Source organism: Rhea pennata, chromosome 5 (assembly GCF_028389875.1).
Source record: "Rhea pennata isolate bPtePen1 chromosome 5, bPtePen1.pri, whole genome shotgun sequence".
Classification (NCBI taxonomy): domain Eukaryota; kingdom Metazoa; phylum Chordata; class Aves; order Rheiformes; family Rheidae; genus Rhea; species Rhea pennata.
The window spans coordinates 54479732-54501919 of record NC_084667.1 but is presented as its reverse complement, the minus strand read 5'-3'; the positions used below and the strand labels follow the sequence as shown (position 1 = coordinate 54501919).

Here is a 22188-nt window from a genome sequence, read left to right as displayed (position 1 = left end):
GATGAGCCAGAGAGCTCTTCCACTGCGTGTTTCTTTGTCATAAACCAAACTTTGTATGTCTCAGCTGTTAGCTATGTTTATATTATTCAGACAGGAGAAAAGATACCATTTTCATTAGGAAGGAAATAAATAAAAGCAAATAATTCTGAGCTGGAACTCTGAACAACTTGAGGAAATGGCCTAAATCATAAACTAAAAATTAAAAAGTTGTAGAAACCAACATGCTCAAATCTTATTTTAAAATTACACACTGAATAGCACACAGTTTTCTGATGCATTTGGGCTGTTCTGGTCACTCTTATTGGGTCTATGCAGACCTTAGGTGCCCAGGCCCACAGGTTTGCTGAAGCTCTGCAACTCTCTGATTTTTCCTCGATCTTAGAAATTTGGGTATGTAAAGATCTGTAGCTCAGCACAACCCACCAGGCATGAAAAGAGAGGCTGATCTCAGGGCAGGAAAGTATTGTCATCTAGATATACTTTCTGTGCCATAAAGGTATAAAATTCAGTCTACGGGCTGAAGGACAAATCCTGCATAATGGGTTAATAAATCCTACTCAATGGGTTCATTAGTGTTAATTCATTGCTTAAAAATTCATGTTAAAATGATTGATATAACAGGAAACAAAACCTGGATCCTGAGCACTGGATTTTCCAAGGCAGCATCTCTAAAAAAAAAGTCAGTAACGGAGCTTAAAGAGTCTCTTGACTCCTCTGGCTTCTTCACCACAGCACCAGCATGGACAGCTGCAAGGGGTCAAGGTCTTCTCTTGCACTGTTTGTTCTGCTCTAATTGCACGCAGAAGAGAATGCAAGCGCCTCTTTGAATTTCATTAGAAAGAGTACAGTTTTGGATTATTACAATAATCCAAGTATTACCTTTGTTGAGTTCCAATAGGGCATATCAGCCAAAATATACATACATATATATGTGTGTGTGTGTGCATATATATATGTTTCAAGAAAACAGTAAATCACTTTCCTTAACAGCTGCACTGAACTTTGGATGCCTTCAGCTACACTTTAATGTGGTAAATAGAAAATAGGTGCTTTAGGTTCAAACTTATTATCATTAAACAGTCTGTTTATAAAGGAATGGCAGGACACATCTAAAATATGAGTGCAGGTAGGGGCTCCTTAATCTCATGAGCCAATCTAAAGTTAAGAGAGTGAATCACTCATCTGCAGTCAACTAATAGGAGGAGAAAAACAACACTGAAAATCCAATTATAGTTCTATACCTACATTCTCCAGCATTTGAATTCAAAGTCGAATGAGTCCCCAGAAATCAGTTTCCAGGACTCACTGGGAACGTTCTGCTTGCCAGAATAGGGTAAACGTGCTTTCAGAAGATCTGAACAGAGGCATCCAGACTTAAAGGGAAGATGGCAATACAGTGTGGTCATACGAAAACAGAAGTGTTAAAATCAGAAGGTAAACATACAGTGCTCAATTTGGCCTTAGCATTTGAAATTCCAATCAAAGTGGAACAGTTAACGGGATTAAGTATTAATCTAGTTACAGGTATAGTGAAATAAGAATGTGTCTAGTTAATAAAATTCCAACTGATAGTCACTTTCCTGGCTTCCTCCAGGAATACCAAACCCCAATATACTTCTGGTGGGCTGTTGTAGAGTTTCATCATGCATAATTTATGATTTTCCAAGAAAAAATAAAGTGACAAATACTAACCTACAGAGGGGACTCAGAGGCAGCTCCTCACCTGGGGCTGCAATATTTTGGGCTGGACTCAGGGATTGCACATTCTAGCGGAATTTAGCTCAAAGTGCAAAGTATGGCAAACAGTGATGTTTCAGTATTCATTAGCCCTGAAGCCTTTGAAGTGAAAAGGCTGCTCTAAGAGAAGGAACTTCTACTTCAGCCTATGTGCCAGAATTACCGCATAAACCATCACGACCTCTTGCCCAGGTTTAGAGACTCTGTGCATGATTTTCAAAGTAACTAAGCACCTACGGTTCCAGCTAAGTTCAAAAGGTGTGGAAATCATACTCTCAAAACCTGACCATGCGAAACAATACACCTCTTTGGAAAAATTAGCGTTAGCTTCCCTCTGCTTTGGCTGCTCCAAGCAGAAAATCAGAATAAATCCTAGCAGTGTCTCCTACACAAGAGATCTGAAATTTCACTCTCCCGCTCCATTTTTTGGGGGAGATAAAAGCTCAAAAAGCTTGTCTACCAGCTCAATGAAGATCCCAAATAAAGCCATGAAGTGAAAAAGGACAAGAAAATCACAGAGTACATAGTTACAATTTGTCATTATCTGGCAAGAATGATCATAAAAAAATCTTTATGTTTTAGCATGAGGTGGAGCCAAGCTAAACTAACAATTTGGACATCTTACTATCCTACATTCTTCTGAACTATTCTAAAACCAAGAACAAGGTTTGTCCCAAGGTTGTGCCTATAATTCTCCATTTCCCACTCTATAGTCCTGCTACTGAGGAGGAACGTTCTCCTCGTCTTAATGATGAATAAAACGTTTTCGAGAAATTCTCTGACTAACCATCACCAGTTCCAGCATTTTATTGTGTTACCCAGTCCAGAGCAATTTCAGCTGTAGGAAGAGATGTCACAGCTGTCTGCTCTCCATCAATGCAAAGGTAACAACATCACTGCACATTGGGCTGAGACTCAAGAGACAGAAACCAGGTTTAGAGAAGCATTTGATAAACAAGCAGTTCATGCTATCTGTAGGTCTTACTTTTCTTGAGCTCACAGTAAATAGTTATGAGTGCTTTCAGAAGTGGAAAGGAAGGACCCAAATATAATGAACCTGAAATGTTAGAGATTTAACTCTGCCATGGACCTTGCATTTAGAAGAGCCCAATGTGTGACTGACACAGTCTACATCTCATCAAACTGCGTGGGCAGGCAGCTGAACTGCTGTGTGATGACACAGATCACAGCATCCTGCGGTATTAGGACAGGGGAGACACATCTAGCAGAAAAGTACTGAAACAGCAGAGTGGCAGGACCCTTGGGACTGTTGCCAAGCTGAGTGAATCAGCCGTGCTGCTATACTCCATGCTGCCACGGCTAAACTGATTTGGCATCTAAATTAGCTAATTTAAAGGTAGCCTCTACACCACCTCTTCCTCCCTTCTGTGACACTGCATAAGGAGTTTAAATAGAAAGGTGAAGCACAGTCCCCTTAGAATCTACACTCTAGATATCTACTCTTCTTAAATATAATGCTTCTCAAGGCATCTCACTGCTGATGCTGTTCCCTACCAAATGCCCAATGAAACACTAGGCATGCTGTAGACTGCAGCCTGCTGATGTGAAAATAACTGTATAGAACACAGCAGAAGTAAAAGGAGGAGGGCTATTCCAGAAGCCTGTAAATCCAGGTTTTTTTGGATTGTGTCATTTAATGTTACTATATATCAGTATCTCCCAACCAGCAAAGGGCACTACTATCTTGAGCCGTACGGTTCTCAAAAGTGAGGCCTTGCATCCTATGCCTTCTAATTAACTATGATGGCTTAATTGACTTTGGCTTTGCACTAGAGTCAGTACAGCTGTGAGCTGGAAGAGCCATGAGGCAGCAGCATCAGGGTCAGAAGAAGACGAGTAGCAGCAGCATTACACATCTGGGGAGATGTGGTGATCCTAGGAAGAGGGCAGAGAGGGAGCCACAGAAGCAGAGATGATGAGGGATAAAAGAAGGAAAATAGACAAGGCAGAAAGAAAGCATAAAGAAGCAGAAACAAGGAGAAAGAGTAGCTTTAGGGTCTGTCTAAAGAAGTGAAGAACCACTTGTTGAAGCTGATAAAAACTATGTTGATTTCTATTTATTAAGAGTCTAGGCATTAAATATTTATTAATGCTTAAAAAAAAAAATCCACAGAATCATGCCATAGAAACATCATTTCTGTTCTATAGAAAGAGGTTTGTATTCCACTGAAGGTTTTTTCTAGGTAGAAGGAACACGAGCAGTTTATCTGGCTTCACTGGCAGCACGGAAGCAGGAGGGTATCTCTGCAGCAGCATGTGGGACAAAGACCATAACGAGCAAGCCACAATTTGCATAAAATTCAGGTATAACACACAGACACTTAAAGGGAAAGATATTAGTTCCGATGCTGTTTCACCTTCAGGGCACCCAGAATATTCCTTATAAACATACAGGGATGTTGTTAAATGATGCTCATGATGAAACTGCCTGGGATCTCAGGAGAGTTAATGCAGTCCCTCTTCCTCGTTCTTCTTCTCTAGTTAGATTCATTGCTCTGTTCATTTTCTGTTTCCCTAACATCAAATTCCTCCTTTTACACAGCTACTTCTAGTTATTTTAAAATACATATTTGTACCTCTAGCAAGTGTCAATCAGATTTTTTTTAAAAATACTTCTACCAGTAACTCAAATGGTGTGTGCATTCAGTACAAAGCTGTCTTGGTGCTAACTGCATGAAGGCCCCTCACTCAAATTCCTCAGTCTGGGGGGGATTTAGATACCCAAGGGTTACATTGTCTTTCAGACTAACCACGCTGCCTGATGCTCCTCTGCTGTCAGTCTGCCCTCATGAATTCTCCAGAATGGCCTTTGCAACCTCTGCAGGACTTTAAAAAAGCAGTGTGTCAGCTTTCTCACTAATACTCACCTTTTCCTAACATAGAGGGAAAACCACCCCACTGCTAACCTTTCGCAGAGGCTGGAAACAGATCACTTGTTCCCTTTCTGGATTTCTCAGCTCCAAAGCGTAGCTGGCGTCACCTGGAAACATGTCACAGGACTGATACAGTAAAGAGATGCCAAGGATGGCCAGGGCTTTTTAAACACACACCTGGCACAGGCACATCAGCCACATGCTACACCCGGTAGCCCTTTCCGATTCCAGACAACATATTGCCTCTGATCCCCTGTCTATACGGTATCCTACCTAGGTCAAATGTCCTCCAAAGTTTACCTATGTGACAGTAATCGCGTTTTCTTTGTCCATGACTAGATTGGCCCAGTTAGAAAAATAACATATTAAGGAATGAGGCATATTTTTTCTTTGCAGGAACCTTGCTCTTCAGAGCCTAACAAGTCATGATCTTCCCTGTGTGGATTCCCCCCCCCACCACCACCACCACTTTAAGTTCTTTTTTCAGCCAGTTTATAAGATAGAAATGTAAGGCTGGGTTAAAAGAGCATGTGCTTCCCCAGATCATCTCAATGCCAGTTTTAACTACAGGTATAAATGTTATCCTCCAGTTCTCTGATGAAGTAGCAGTTCTTAATTAGGAAAAGCATATTTGTGCTGCAGATCAGCTATTTTATACTCAACTTCTTCAGAACTCTTCGACATGCCATCTGGAGCTGATGACTTACTACTTTTTAAATTATCCATTTGTTCCAGCTCCTCTTCTTCTGAGGCATCTTGATTACCAGAAAAGAGCAAGTCCCAGTAGGTATTGCTCTAATATTCTCTGTGCTGAAGACTGATGTGCAGAAATCATTTAGATTCTCAGCAATGTCTTCATCTGCTCTAATGCCTACCTTTATTCTTCAGTGATCCTGTTTCTGAATAATCAATTAATTATTTCTACTCTTCTGATTGATATACCTAAAGCATTTTTTATGACTCTAATTGTTTGCAGTCTAGTGTGTTTCTTTTACTTTACCTCTTTTCTAATCTTTACATTAATCAATACACCTATATCAGTAAGCTAAGGTTAGATTTTTAAATTTAGAAGGATTTCTGTTTGATTCAAATAACTTCTCAAGCCTTGCAATTCAGCTGTGCTTGTTTCCTCCTTGTCGGCATAGTATTATTTTAGTTAGCAACACACATGCCCTCCAGAATCTATTATTATTTTTAGGATGAGTTCATGCCATCTTTAAGGATTTTTCTTCCTTTATTTTTCCCCAGGAGCTTTCTTAACTAATCATCTCAATGCTATCATATCAATACTTCGATTCTGAAGTTTAGTTTCAGTTACTTTCCTGTACTTTATCTCCCACTAGGATGCTGGACCATATTATGTTCCTATGTCTGTTAGTGCCTTCAGATGCAATCTTTAACTCCTTCTTGTGTGTTGCTTAAGATTAGAAGCCAAATCCAGGATTTAGATACCTAATAAAAGAAAATTTCAGTCTGAAATTCCCTGCCTATACATAAATCTGTCCCAGCCTGAATAGATAGACATCTACCTCCTGTATTAGACTTGCCAGAAGGAAGAAACTAGGCAGCAGCTGACAAGCCTAGAATATGTATGTACTACATGATGGCAGTGGTAGTGGTGGCATCCACCTTCCAGGAACAGCCTGCTGGTTAGGGTATGTCCTTCCAGAAACAGGAAGCATACGCACGAATTGGTTCAAACCAGCATCCCCCACCTCAGGGGACGCACCCAGCTACCAGGCTGGGAAGGAGTCTCAGAGGAGGAAGAGGACATTCGTTCTCTAACTTGCTGATGCAAGGTTCCTCGTTTCAGAAAAAGAAGGCAAAGTTTCTGGAGTGAAGAGTGACTCTCTATAGCTTGGTGGTTTGGGGTCTCAGAGGAAGGAGGTGCCCTAGGTTTGATCACCATGCTGATTCTTAGCTTTTTTTTTTTTTTTTTAAAAAAATCAGAGAGAGTTTACCTCAAAATACATAGATACATCCACAAAAAAGCACGTGTAACATCAGCCTAGTGCCTGCTTATTGAGACTCTCCCTTGATACACAGGAAGAGATTATCTTTCCGAGGCAGGAGATGAGCAGGACTGTATTTATGGAGTTAAAGTCATGGCCTGAGCCCTAACCCATCTCCTGTTCACAGCTTTAAATCCCAAGACCCAGGTTTGAGCAACCCGCAGTTTCAGCCTTAAAGCTTGACAGTTCTTCAGCAGAGCAAGATGAATTGTACCTCAGGTCTACAAGAAAACTAAAGGTATTTGAATGGATGGGCTGCAGGCTAATTTATTTCAGTTACTCTCATTCTCAAATTGGTAGAAGTCTCTTTAGAATTTTCTTTTGATTCGTTGCTGCTGACAAACATAATTACTGTTGGACAACAAGGTTTCTCAGCCACATCTGTAACCACACAAGTGGCCAAATAATTACTCAGGCAGTAAAAGCCCTCACAAAGTGTCAGTTGAATTTTAAATCATTTATTGTTAGCAAGTAGCTGAAAAATCAGGCTACCTCTGGCCATGCAAAAGACAATGAGAATTAACACAGCACTGCCTGGCAAAACCACGGAAAATGCTAAGCAGTGGGTTGTTATTAATCATTTAGAAAGAGATGAAATGCAGAGTAACAAATGCAATTCCCAAATCTTTCACTGGCCTTCCTGGAGGCTTTCATGACACATGCCTTGCCCATCTTGCCTGGGGTCAGCTCTCTCATCACCGACCATTTCGGTGCAGGCAGCAGCACTCAGTTAAATCACCTAGATTATTAGGTGCAACAAACTCAAAAAGAGTTGGTACCAGAAAAGCAGCTACATTTATCAAGGCTTTATAAACCACCCCACATCAGCAGTAGGCTTGCTATCTGCCTTCTGCACCTGAACATAAGAGGCCTAAGTTTGTAATACCACTTTAGACAAACTGTCTCGGGTAGCAGATCTGGTAACTTAGATCCTCTGATTCATATCACCTATATGACCAAGTCAGAACTGCCTGGTTGAGCATGCAAAAAGACTCAGAGACATCAGCCCTCCTGCATCGGGGGAAAAAGTCCTTTACCAAACTTCCCCACCATGCAGTCTGTAAATGCCCAGCCCTGATCTGATCCAGCTGTTCTTTCCTGGCCAAATTCAGAGCCTCTGAACCTAACTCCAGGATGCTGGTAACACAGCAAATCAGCAGGAAACTTCACCACAAGTACCTCACCTGTTGCCACTCTCAGCTGAGACAACCTGGACTAAAAGAAAACCAGAAGCACAATTCCCCTTTGCCACCTCAACGTTCCCTATCCTAAATCAGTTCAAGACCCACGCGCCTGCTATGGCCTGCCAAGCTGCAGGCACCAGTGAGCAGAAAGGTGTCCAGGCACCCAGCTCTGACCCCCCCGCTCACGAGGAACACGCGGTGAGGATGCCCCACACGTACACACGCGTTTGCAGCTCCCTTCGTCCCGCGGGTCTGGCACGTGCTGGGTGCCAGAGCCAGCCGCTGCCACACGGCGAGCAGAACGGCTTCGCGTCCTGCGCTCAGCCCCGCTCGAGCCCTTGCCATGGAGCAGCAGAGCTGCTGTTGCACTTACCTTTCTGAGAAACCCTTATCTGGGGACGGGCAGTCTCGCAGGGCGGCCGGAGGAAGCCTGCGAGCACCGTGTTTCTGCAGAGCCCGGCTGCCGGCCACCCCCGCGCAGCCAGCAGCTCGCCGCGGCGAAGCCGGCCACCCGGCAAACGCTTGGCTTTGGCACAGCGCTGCTCATGCAGTTGCTCAGATTAGGGCAATTAGCTCTGAGGCCATCCCCTGCCTCGGCTTTGCTTTCTTTCTAGCCAAGCACTCCAAGGAAAAAACATTTCCTTTGGGCGCTAGTGTCATTGCAGTTGGGGATGTAAGATTGTCTTTCTGAAAATTGCATTACAGATCATACTGGAATATATTCCAGGTTCAACACAGACATTTTTTTCGAAAATAAAACGAGGACCCTAAAGAATAATACGCAACACGAATGGAAAACAGGGAGGGCTGCATAAAGAGATGCTTCTGGGTCAGGGCTGTGCTGCTTCTTCGGTTCAATAGCACCACCTCCTGGGTAGCTCCAGAATTTCGCTCAGGCACAAGAATTCATCTGAAAGTCTTGCTGGCCTGAGAGCACTTTCTACAGAGGGACCCTCCACAATCTTCTTTGAGAGCCAGAAATTCTACATGTTTTATTTCAGTTCTGCTGCTTTGGTCCTTTCAGAAGTATTAATCTTCTTGCATTCATTTCCTTGCATCTTAGGAAGACAGATTAGCTAATACATGAAACACTTGAAGAAAAGCACTTCCTAGATTCTATATGTTCTTAAAATCCAAGTATAAGACACTCTTGAATACCAGCCCTAATGCTGAACAGTGAATGTTTGGACACGAACATAGTCTTCATGGACTACCTTCTCTTTGAAGGAGAGTAAAGAAAAAAAAGGGACTCTTTGGGCGGAATATCTACATTTTCTTTTAGCAGAAAACAACGTTAAACCTACCTGAAGAAGTGTTTAGATTTTAGATAAATGGAATGGTGGGAAAGAACAGAAATGTTAGTTTTCACAGTACTATTATTCAATAATGATATCCTGGCTAACAAGTAGCATCTCAAAAATACATATTGTAGTGTGTATTTGTAGCTTTAAGATGTCTTCAGAGATACCCTTGTACACAAGTGTTCTTCACTCACTCAACTATAGGTGTAAGAATAAAGACTACAAGATTTTCTTCTTTGCTCTATAGCTATTTTTTAAAAAATAAAAGACTATCAAATCACTTCTCTTTACTTCAGTTTATATTAGTCCATAAAACAAATATTTGAGTGCCCTGCTTCACTATTCTGAGGCTAAATCATACATAAAATCCTTCAAGTTTTGAAGAATGGGCTTATATAAAAAGTAAAAAGTGATTCTTCCTAATTCAACATTCCTCCAAAGCCTTTTTGACTCCATTCACTGTTAAATGACAAGTAGAATTTTACAGCAGATCATCTTTACAAAATGCTAAATAAGCCCCCAAGTAAACTTTGTTAGATAGGACAGAGAATAATTACAAAAATACATACGTGTATGCACCTCTGTACATATTCAGGGGCATTCTCATTGCTTTTCATGTAGAACAGCAGTAGTGATTAAAAAAAAATTTTTTTGTCCCCCAGTTTCTTGTTAGAATTAACTTCTTAAATTATCAAAGCCATTTCAAAAGTGGATGTTGAGCTTGGCTTTTGGATTCTTCTCAAGTCCTACAAAGGATCGCCACCTGCACATACCCAAATTATCCTTTGGAAGTTGTGCCAGGTATTCCAGCAGTTAGAGGGGCAAATTTCAAATGATCTCACATCTTCTGAATAAACTGACTTCCTCCATCTTTAAGGAAGTCTATTGTGTGCTCTGATTCAAAAAATGTGGAAGTTTCTAAACTATTTGTGACTAAAGTCACCATTAAAGGATTCTCTTTCTTCTCAAGAGGAACAAAAGCAACCTGCTGTCCTGCATTTCTGGATTAATAAATGGTCCTTGAAACTTGTTGAATTTTTTCTTTTTCAAAGAAAATATTGCAACTTTCTTCTCAGCCAGCTACACTCCATAACTACCAAGACTTGTAAACACTATAAACATGGTCTTTCTAATTAAAACTGTCTTTGCTTCTAGCCTACCTTCCCTTACTTCCATGGGAGCAAAATATTTGTGAGAAGCTGTAGGAGAAGGCAAAGTCAGAATCTCTTCCCCCTTCTCTTAAACCACATCAAGACTTAAGCTTATTTTTGCTTTTGATACTTTGGCATGCAAATGTAGAGAAGTATTCTGAAGAATAACCGTGACAGAGCAAAGACGCAGATACTATGACCTGGAAACTACTATTCTCATTTCCCCTATCTGTATCTGTGCCAACTGCAGTGCCAACATTATTGAGGCCCTTGTTTTTGGTTTAGTTTAATTCAGTTAAAGTCTGAATCTGAAATGTGAGTTTCCATGTAGACCTTCTAGAAAAGAAAAAATATTGAAAATAGGAACTCAATCCAACTAGCTACTTCAGTCTTATTTTCTGTGTAGTTAAAACCTATCGTTCTTAAAAAAGGTCAAGATAGGCCTCAAGTCATTATATCTGTTGGTGGTTTCTATAGCAATAATCAGGCCAGGTAAAAGACAAAGGTGCCTTAAGACAGAACTATTAAATAAAGCAAGCAACACCACAATTAAAAGTCAGAACCAAATAACAACCAACAGCCTTTGCCAGACCACTGTTCTCAGATTAACCCTTTCAGCCAAAAAGCAAGCTTCACCAAGCATCTGACAGAATAAACAATCCAACAGTCTCAGACACTCTTTAACCTTCCTTGCTGCTCTCTCCACCTTTCTTCCTTCGCAGAGACTCTTTCAAGGTAATGCCTATCTTGTAATAAATGAACACTTTTTCTTAGACAATTCTGCAATATGGATGTTGAAAATCCAACATAAGAAGATCTGTTTTTGCAGAGGGGATGCATAAGCTGGATTAGACAAGGATTTGCTCTTAAAACTACCAATTCTACATTTTAATATTACCCTTTGTAGATATAGGTACTGAAAAGGCCTTCATTGGTTTCTTAAACTACAGAAGTATTTTCCTTGGTGTGATTCTTCAATTTCACGTTTTCATGCGTGGCTGTTTTCTATGCACTTTGTTAACATTGACACACTCCTGGAAAAGTCTCACCAAAGATCTCTAGTCCACCTTTTGGAGAGAATCTCAGCATTCACTCAGAATACACACAAAAAAAGGCCTTTATATCATGACTCAAATAAGGACACTTCAAATATTTCAGGCCATTTTAAATTGCATAAACTTCTTTTTTCATGAGACAGGAAAAGGAAAATATTGACCACATCAGAATCTTTGCCAGCAAATTTAAACCAAGGAAAAGGTCACTAGGGCTGAGAAACCCCCTTACCACATAACCTGTGTTTGTGGCCCTCTTCTGTTCTCCACCTTCCCCTCCATTAAGGAATAGCACCTCCTTTAGTGAAGTTCTAACTCATTAGCTTCTGGAGGTATTAGCTGTCTTTGGGAAGAGAAACAATCTAAGTTGCTTAAGCCACCTTGCTTTATATGTAAAAGGTGAGAAGAATTTCAAGATGCAAAGGATTGGCTTAATTTAGGGCCTGCTGAATAGGCTGATCCAATTAGCTCGGCCTTTTACCACTGCAGCAGTGCCAAAGGTGTAAGGCAGACCTCCTCAAAAAAACATGCAAGTAATTATGATAATGAAAGTAAAGTTTCCAATTAGGGAAGCATTTATATTACAATCCTTTAATAACAGAAAACTTCTTTGATTCTAAAGATTTTCATTTAGGCTTAAGAGATGGAAAACTTTGAGCGCTCTGAGAAAATTTATACATATTAAGTTCAAAGACCATCTCACTGCTAAAGCAAATGCTTTGCCAATTAAGTCTGCATTTAACATATCTTGCCAAATGTGGTTAAAAAAACCCAACATGAAGACCATCTTCCCGCTAAATTGCCCGTCCTTCTGATGACATTATTTGTCAATGATAGCTGATTAGTTTACACACTTTCTTCTCATTTTAAGCCCCCTATACTGCAATATAGTCAAAATGAGTCCTGAAGTGAGATACTTCTGGACACACTAAAACTGGAAATAGCAGGAATGGGAATACCTGGCATTTCTGGAGCTGGCAACTCGATAAAACTGATCTTGATGAACAGAAGCAGTGCAGGTAGCAGTACTCACGCACAACCTTGACACCTATCTCACTGAGCTGTACTCTTGTCAGCACATAAACCTCAAGACCAAGAAAGATGCCTCGGACAGCTGTCATTGCTCTTGGTTGTCTTCCTCAGGAACTTCACCCAGACCCACCATGGACTTCTCAAGCTGTATTCCTGAGCACTGTTACCCCTTTTGTTCCTCCTCCGTCATCATTTTACTAGAAAGTAATCAGGGAAAGAAGAGCAGCAGTACCCAGGGGACTTTCCACATTATCCATCACATTTGCATTTGCTGCCTCCTCTGCTCCCTCTGCTCAAGGAAAAAAAAGTCACACTTTGACCTTCAGAACCCTCTGTAGCACAACCATGAACTCCTTGTTCATCTTTCCAATGAGTACCCAGCCAGCACCAGCCCCCTACTACGAGTTCAGTACATGCACCATTATCACCCCAGACTCTAATGTTATCAGTTGCCTTTTCTCACCTCCCAATGGACATGATGAAAGCAGGTACAAACCTCTCAGCAATGAGACGTGGGTTTTTTTGGATAAAAATCAGCTCCTTTGATTTTCCTTCGTGATTGTAAGCTCATGCTCCTTTTTTGCCTCTAGTTTGAGGGATAGTAACAGTTGATCAGTGAATTTTCTAAAACCAAATCAAACCAATTGAGAACTAGTTAAGGAAAGACAGTCAACTTTTAAAGTACCCTCTTCAGGAGCATTTTAAGTTTTATGCCTTAAACAGATGCTGATTTCATATTGCAATGGGATTAGTATGAGCATTTGCACAGATGTAATAGGTAAAATGTGCATAAACACAAAGACTGAAAAGATATAGACTGCACAAAAATGCAGACTGAAATCACATACAATACTCCCACCTCTGTGACTTTGCTGTATGTACTTTACAGTATTTGAATCTTTACTTGCTCAATAACAACTTTACACTCAGGCAAATGATTGATATAAACGGTATTGTATGTTATGCAAAATGTGAACTGAATGATTAAAAGCTAAAGCCTAAAAGGCAGCTATTTATACTTTTATTAACTGTAACTGAAAAAAAACGAAAAAAAATTTTTTTGATTGTTCAGAGAAGAAAGAACTGACAACGCTAAAGTTGCATTTATGTTAAACTAATAGCAGAAAAAAACAGTCAACTTTCACAGAATAAGAGTTCTGCAAAATACTGGGTTAGTGTTATAAGATTCACTAGCCAAAGTTAACTGTTGAAGCAGAAAATCATTGACTTTTCTTCAAGTTACCTTATTCTCCATTTGTAGCATACCTTAATTTCAACTCATCTTTTGACACAAAGCCTTTTGAAGTTTGTATTTTTTCCAAATTTCATTTTACATTCAGAATGGTAAAAATTACTCATGAAGTTTAATTGTAAGACAGACATCTTATTTAAATTGAATTCACCTACGCAAATTCAGCCTTCACCTATGGAGTGAGTCCCTTTCATGAATGTGTTATTCTTGCACTGGTAAAATTCTGGTACTCATTATGTATACGTGATTCACAGTCACAAATGACTGCCTTCAAGTGCAGTTTATTCATAATGAGCGATCATTCAAGTCACTTCTTGTACTGGAGCTCAGCAGCTCTATGAATTTCATGAAAGAGTAAATACTTAGAGGCTGCACACACTCGTCAACCAGGGTGATGCTGACTGCATTTAAAATATATAGTAAGTTTACTGTAACCAGCACACACTTTGTAAAGTCTGTGAAGACTGAACTAGTATATAGTTTCTGCACTGGACATCTTACTCAAGCAGAAAGAAGGGATTTAGAACTGGAACTTGCATCAAACCTCTCTTGTTCAATACTAGTCTACAAATTACAGTCCTGAGTTCTCCCACTGACCATTCACAATCTTTCCTTATTCTTAAAAAGCCCTATTTTCTATCATGTGTAGTGGAAAAGTTTTAAGAACATATTCAAATGAAGGGGAAGAACAGTTTCATTAAAGGAGGAAAAAAGGAAATATTGTAGACATTCAACATAAAATACAGTTTATTTTTGATCATTTGCCTAATTCACATGCAGACATTGGTTTTAATTAATTAAGTACACTACACTTACGAATACCTCAATGAACTTTTAACTTTAGCAGTCCTGTTGTACAGTTGAAGCTCCACTGCTTAAAATAATTTCTTTTAACTTAGGGAAGCAGGATTACATAGCTCATGAAGACGTCAGAGACTTTCCAACAAAGAAAGGTTTATCTGTTCAGTGGCCTTTCTGCTGCCCTCATTATCTACATGAAACATTTCATTTGTTTATCCCATGTTTAACGACTATACTCTTTGAAGCACAACAGTCAGGAAAAAATACTTGGAAATACAACAAATCTAAAAAGATAACCTGATAACTAGTAAATAGTGTAAGATTACAGTGAGTAACTTAACTCTTCTTCTCTTTACTATTTCAAGCAAATAGCCTGAAGCCTTGACCAATTCCCACATTTAAGCCCTGATACAGAAATTACAATACAAAAGTGTATACGCAGGGGGGAAAGCCATATTGCAGGAGGTAGAAAAGGTTTTGTAAAATCTTTAGGCACAATTCTCAGCGGTCTTTTAAGAGCCACCAGCAAGTTACAAAGTAATAACGACCATTAGACATGTATTTGTACTAGTGTGTTTATTTTTACCCTTTGGAGTAAAAGTGTATTTCATGCACTCTCACATTATTTGTTTTCTTCTATATTGTTTAAAGACTTTCTCCTGTACTGTATGAGGTTACAGAAATTTTACAGGCTCTCAGGAAGTCTTATCAGCATGTGTTTATACATAAAAAAAAAAATGTACTGTTAGTGAACACTTTTTCAAGAGAAGCAAGAGAACTGCAAACATTGTTTGCATAGCTTCATGTATCAAAGAACAAGAAAACACACACAGACAATCCATAAAAATATTAGGTCTTTTGGTTTACTCCTGCCTCAATTAAGAGAAGCCTTTCAGATGTGAACTTTTTGGAACCATCTCCACAAATGTATGCTTTATAGAGCAGTGGTTATACTCAAATTTTCACAACAATATCCATAAATCAGAATACCATGATTACTACATATTTGCCATGAATTAACAAATGTTCACAGATAAATCTTAGTGTCAGTTCAAAAAGATGCCTTCTTTGAGAAAAAGTACATAAGGCTTTTCTGGTAACAAGTTCTTGTTGAAGATTTTCTTTATTCCTGTAACAGCATCTTTTTGCTTGCTTTACTTCTTGTCTTGGTCTTTTTCTGCATCCAGAAGTGCTGAACGGATTCCTAACTTCTTCAGCTCTTCTACTAGATCTCCATTCTGATGCATCTGGAGGAGTATATCACAGCCACCAACAAATTCACCATTGAGGTATACTTGTGGGATGGTAGGCCAGTTAGAGTAGTTTTTTATCCCTGTATAAGAGAAAAATGAAACTATTAAGTGTTAGCACTGGAACAGGTTGCCCAGAGAGGTTGTGGAGTCTCCTCTGGAGGTATTCAAGGCCTGTCTGGATGCAACCCTGTCTAACATGCTCTAGGTGACCCTGCTTGAGCAGGGGGGTTGGACTAGATGATCTCCAGAGGTCCCTTCCAACCTCAACCATTCTGTGATTCTGTTTTTTCCTCAACAAATTGTCTCAAATTTTAAACAGAATACACTGTTTCAGGCTGACAGAACTACTGATACTTTCATTTTTTTTCCCCACTGAGGCAAGAATTTATCTACATTACAACAGTATTGTAAGCAAAACTGCATTACAGTTATTTTTGGTTCTCACTCCAACTAAAACCTATGGGTTGAAAGATACGGAGTTGGCTCCTATTCAGAGGAGTTGGAAAACAGGCAAATAAGGTTTTCATTCAATTAAAGAAATGGGAAGTTTTCATAAACACTGAGAAGCGTTTACGTTTCCCCAAAGGGAATGTAAATGTTTGTTTTATGTTTTATGTTTGTCTTTAATTCATACAGCAATACTTACTACTGCAAGCTCAATTCCAAGACACATTCACCCTTTCAGAAGCCTTGTGAATTTCAAATTACTTATCTTTCATTGCCAGACTTTACAGTCCATGGGAGGGGCACAAATGTTAAATTCTCTTAAGAGTATTCACTATATAAAATAGAACTTGAGTCACAGCTACAAAACAAAGAATTAAAGTTAAATCTTTAAGTGCAAATTGGGACTCAATTTATAAAAGACATCAGGGAAGGAGAGGGGACACCCACAGAAGAATTAGTGCATCTAATTTGTCACTTTAAAATAATCATTCACACTGAAAGCTATTATTTTTGTAGCACGAGAAATGCCGTTAAATTCCATGTCTACATGCTCTTATACCTAGCCCATCAGCATTTGGTTAGATATCATGTTTGTAATCCGATGTCTTAAATATTCCATACACAGATGCTTAGAATTTATCCACAAAGGCATGAAAGGCCATACAGCAAATTTAAGCCTACAGACAACACGCATACTTTTTCAGATCATCAGGACTACTTCAGAGACTCTCAGGAGCCCGTGAACTCTGGAAGTCACTCCTTTTCACCCAACCAGCACATCCTTTAGCTGTCAAATTATTAACAGTAGATTTGCTACATGTGCAGCAAACACAGAGAAATTTAGAAAAATGCTTATTTGTCCTCTCAAACACACTTCTCCACAGTTCTACAACCTTCCACCTTGATAAAGGATACACCCTACACCTACAAAAGGTAGATAGATGTTAAAGACAAAAAAAGATGATCCTTAACTCTTCATAAAGAACAAAGCTTCGCAGATACCAGCTACTATGATATGGAATTGCATAAACTCCTACAGAAAAGGATGCTTATGAAAAACACCTGATCACTGTTAGAGCTGATAGTGAATCAAGCTGAAACACCTTAACTTGATTTCTCCAATTGCATAAGCATGACCTATCCAAAGCAACTCGGTCATTTATAACCTCTAAAGACTGTAGAAGTAAAAATATCTTATGTAAAAATATAACCACATTAGCAAATTGTTTTTATTTTACTGGAACTTAAAATACTTGTTTTTAAATAAATATGTAAAAGTCTATGTATATGTAAAAGAATTAAGGCCTTATTAGATAAAAGAAAGCTAATACTTCTCATTAGGTAAACAGCAGTAATAAAAGCATCCACTAAAGTAGTAGTAATCAAGAATACTTTGTCACAGCAAAAACTTCTCTAAACTATGAAGTGCAACAACAGCTAGGAGATTTTGTTTTATGATTTTGTACATGAACATCTAATGCTTCGTAAGTCCAAAATAGTAAGTTTTACACACAAATCAAGCCAAGAAGAACCACACAACCGCTAACCTGATCTCTAGCCTAACAATCTGTTCCCTAGTGTTCCGTTAAAACCTCTCTCACTTGTTTAGCTACAGGTTGCAGAAATATGAAGTTTTGATGTGAACTTGTTTTTATAAGCACTTTTCTTAAACACTCCTTGTCCTCATAAGTACTTAAAACTATCCTAAATTTTTTTTAGTCTTTAATAGTTGCAACAAAGAATTCAGAGCCCAAACATTGAAGCATGCTCAGGGATAGCCCTTCTAAAAGGAGCCATTATACACAGAAATAAAGTGTTGTTTTTGTTAAGATACTGTAATACTAAACACACATTGTGAACCAAGGGCATTGCATAATAAGTCTACTGTTAATAAACATTCCAGGATAATATTTACACCAATTACTCTTCTACAGGAGTATTTTCTTCAAGGACCAACTGCACATACATACAAGCACTGATAGGAGTTTCAAGGATCAATTCAACTTCAGCTAAAAATATGAATATAATCAAGCTTAATTCATCTGCATTCTGTATTTCATGTATCAGACAAACTACTTTAAATGTTTGCATGTTCAGGTTCAACCAGATTACAAACTGAACAGCTAGTGAACCTGTCAGCTATCTTCTGGTATAATAGAACTGTTCAATGCAACTATTTTAGTAAGGTTAGAGCAAGTTCTCCTACAATTGTTGCACTCAGGATGAGCTTCAGTTATGAATCCCTGGCAGTGCAGACAGGCAAAAAGATTTCCTCCCCATTCCTTGAAGGTTACACTTTCCAGCTGCACTTACGCCACTGCAAAGAGCTCAGTCACACAACTAAGGCAGTTAAAAAGCTGTAGGCTTCTGTTTTTTTAAATACTGCTTGTTTGTTTTGTAAAACCATGCTCCACGGATCTGATTTAAAGCTTGACAACTGAACTAGCACACTGAAAGGTGATTGTGAAACCAGAGTCTGTGCAAATGGCTACCGAAAGGAGTATCTAGAGCACTCTCATCCAAACTCCCCAGCTCTAGCTACAAGTCTTCAGTCTCCCTCCTGCCAACACTAGCACTCATGAATGATGAGCCAGATCAAAGAACTATCAAACTATTCTCCTACGCAGAACAGTAGGGTTTTTTTAATTGATGTGTTAGATATCGTCACAACTGAAGTATCCCCTCACTAACACCATATGCACACAGTACAGATTATGTTCACAAAAAAAGACTTAGAAAAGTGTCATATGTTGCAAATTAACTTTTCAGCACCTGAGGTCAGACCCAGGAACAGACTAGGAAGGCCTTTAAACACAGCTGAATGACCCTGGCAATTTACAGAGCTAGTCTTCTAGCAGCCTAGTCTTCTCTGTCAGACAGCTATCCACTGAAGGAAGCATATACTGGGTGGAATAGGTAATACAGCTGAAGCAATATAACAGGCCATTGCCCTTGAAAGCAATGTTGCTATTCCCCAGGTCCTCACCTCAAAGCTCCATCTCTCATGCTCGCTCTGGCATTTGTGTCACATTGCAGAAAGCTAGTTCAACTCATGAACCCAGAAATCCATTAATAAACTGAGCTGGCTCTCTATGCAGCTGGGCAAGCACCAAAGCCGGTGCAAGGAAGGGAACTATATATTCATGTGGTCCAATCCCCAAAGACTGCAGCTGACATAAGCATTGCCCATTCAAGGGTTCGTGAAAGGCCTCTCTACCAAAAATGAAAAGCTGAATGTTTTACTTCAGTGAACTGGGGAGGAAAGGTCTTTTACTTGACCAATTTGTTCCAGTAAACTGTAAGATTAATAAATTCTTATATGTATTAAAGTTTAGGAAAATTACCACCATCTGTTTGTCTGCTAAAGGCTGGTAAAGAGATTTACTTGAATGAATTAGTAAGTCCAGCAGTCATTAATAAAACATGCCATAATCACACCAAAATTATACTATTTAAGTTTTTATATAATACCATCGTACTTGTGAACTGAAAAGCATCTTCGGAGAGCAAGATTAGAGAATCAGCCTTTCAGCTAACAATTAATGAAAAACTAAGTCAACTGAGACCAAAAACACATGAGAAGGAAGTCACTCGATACATGCCAACACTACTTTTTTTCCCATAGAATGGGGAATTCAGCATACATTTTAGTATGTTCTGAGAAAGAAATAATAATGCTATGCATCTGCACGACCAATTATTACACACTTTTGTTTAAAATTTTCTCTAAAAACCCCACATGAAATCTCAACAGTTGGTCAACTATGTGTTTCCAACAGGGAAAGACAGCACCAAAGCATCAGGTGAACAGAGTATTAGTGTTCTACAAATTTGCAAAAATATCTCATGTAGAGTAGCTCCTACTACTTGAGCAGTAATAGTAAAATAACTAGTAAATATTTCTTATGCAAGTGATTAGGATATGACAGCATAATTTTGTACTTTCATCAAAAGTAGTCCAGATCCTCGGCTGGCAGCACCAGCAGAGAATACAATGGCACAAGCTTGAGCTTTTCCAAGCTATTCAAGTTTCACAACACTGTTCACAAAGAAAACAAAAATTCTGACTGGAAAATGAAGTATTTTAGTATCTGCCAAAAATGACTAGCAACTTCGTCTCTATTAACTAGGAAAGGCAGCACGGCCTGAAAAGACCAGCCTCCAAGAATTTCCTTGTGCGCGTATCTGTATTCTGTACATAACTAAAATGCTCAGAGACACGGTAAGTATTACAGAAATCAAACGGACACATCTAGGCAGGGCAGCCTCTAAGCTTTATCTCTGTGAGACGCTTCGTGTCGGTATGCTCTGTATACCCCCAAGCTCCTTTGGTGCAAGCCTTCTCATGAAGCAGAAAATAAGAAAGTAAGCAAAAGTAAGCGGTGTCTCTGGAGAGGGAAAAAGGATTGCCGCGTAATTATGAACTTGATGAGCTAACAACCCGTTTTTCAGAGCACTAAATAATCTACAAGAAAAAAGAAGCTGGAGAACTAACAGAAATAAGCTCTCAGGGCAGATCTGCCTCTGCCGGGGGGCGATCTAGGTGCGCAAACCCGCGCAGCCCGACCGCCCGCAGCTCCCCGCGGCGGCCAGGCGCCCCGCCGCGCGGCCCCGCCGCAGCCCGCAGCCGCGCTGACCTTGCCGGAGGTCGGGGTCCTGCAGCACGTCGTGGGCGCGGTAGTCCTGCACGCCGTGCAGCCGCAGGATCTGCACCACGGCGTTGCTGAAGCCGCACAGCGGCTGCGCCGGGCTGCCCTTCATGAACACCACCACCGGGTGCGCCCGCACCAGCCGCTCCACCGCCTCCCGCGACCCCGAGCCGCCGCCGCCCTCGCCATCGCCGCCGCCGCCGCCGCCGCCCTCGGCCCCGCCGGCCGCCGCCGCCGCCTGGCTCAGCCGCCGCTGGGCCCAGCCCGGCGCGGCGCCGCGCAGCCGCCAGGCCGCGCGCAGCGCCCCGCTCATCTTGCCCCGCGCCCGCCGCGCTCCGCGACCCGCGGCCCCCACCGCCCGCCTATTGGCAGAGCGGAGAACAGGTCACGAGGGGCTTCTCCCCCGCATAGGAGCGGTCGTCTGCCAATCACCGCTACTAGCCAATAGCGCTAGGCTCTAGCCAGCCTTCTCCCACCCAGTAGCGTTAAGGGCAGCTTGCTTTCCTATTTGTGGAGGGAATCGAGCTGCTGCAGTTGCATTGGGTGGATAACCTGCCACTCCCACCCGATTTGGTTAATCCCGCCTCCTCCTCTCGGGCCGCGATTGGTCGCGCTTCCCCTTGTGCGGTATTTTGTCCGGGGCGGCGCGAGGGCGTGAGCGTGCGAGTGTTTCCGTTTCCGGGTAGCGGTCGCCGCGGTGGCGGCGTGGCCGGTGGCGCCCGGGCCCCTCAGCCGCCTGCTGGCCGCTGGGCCTGGGCCTGCCGCCGGCGGAGGTTCCGGCCGCTGGGCCAGGCCGCGCGGCGCCGCAGGCTCCTGCTGGCGGCTCGTCGCGGCCGGGTGCCCGCCAGCGCCGCTGTGTGCGGGCGGGGCCCTGGCGCTTCCCGGGCGGAGTAGGGCGGTGCGGGCCGTGGGCTTGGGGCCTGTTTCGGCGCGCTGGGGGACTGTGGCTAAACCAAACCGGTGCTCTCGGCGCTGTGTGTGCGGGTGGGGTTTCTTTCAGCCAGCCCTGGGGTGGCTCAGGCTGTGATAGAGCTCTGTGGGGCTGGGGGCAGGTGGACAGCGGTTTAAAACACTTACATGAAACGTGAGGAGAACGTGGTTGTGGAAGGGACGGCCACTTGTGTATCTTCAGCCTGTGCAGGGTGTGTTGCCTTGGTGGTGAGGTGTGTAGAAGTACACTTAAGCTGTAGTGACAGAAGTATGTGTCCTAAAAAGAGCAGCACTGTTGAATTGGTACTTTCTGGTTCTTTTGTGTAGGCAGGTGGAAGAAACAGTGGAAGACTTATCTGTGCAGCTGAGAACATGCTAGAGGTGTCAGTTTTCTTGGTACCTTTGGTTGTTTCTAGTGGCCATTCTGACTTCAGCATTCAGCTGTTTGGTTTGACTTTTTGGTTTTAGTGGGGTGAATACAGCAGTTGATATT

General features: G+C 41.2%; 1 protein-coding gene across 1 annotated transcript; it reads right to left on the bottom strand.

Annotated features, from left to right (window-relative positions):
* Nucleotides 1-14344: 14344 nt before the first annotated feature.
* Nucleotides 14345-21093, bottom strand: GLRX5 (glutaredoxin 5). The gene is made up of 2 exons (XM_062577937.1): nucleotides 20754-21093; nucleotides 14345-15749 (listed from the first exon to the last, which is right to left on the bottom strand). Exons 1-2 carry the CDS (start codon nucleotides 21076-21078, stop codon nucleotides 15571-15573), a joined length of 504 nt encoding a protein of 167 aa, XP_062433921.1. The 5' UTR covers nucleotides 21079-21093; the 3' UTR covers nucleotides 14345-15570.
* Between the last annotated feature and the right edge of the window lie 1095 nt (nucleotides 21094-22188).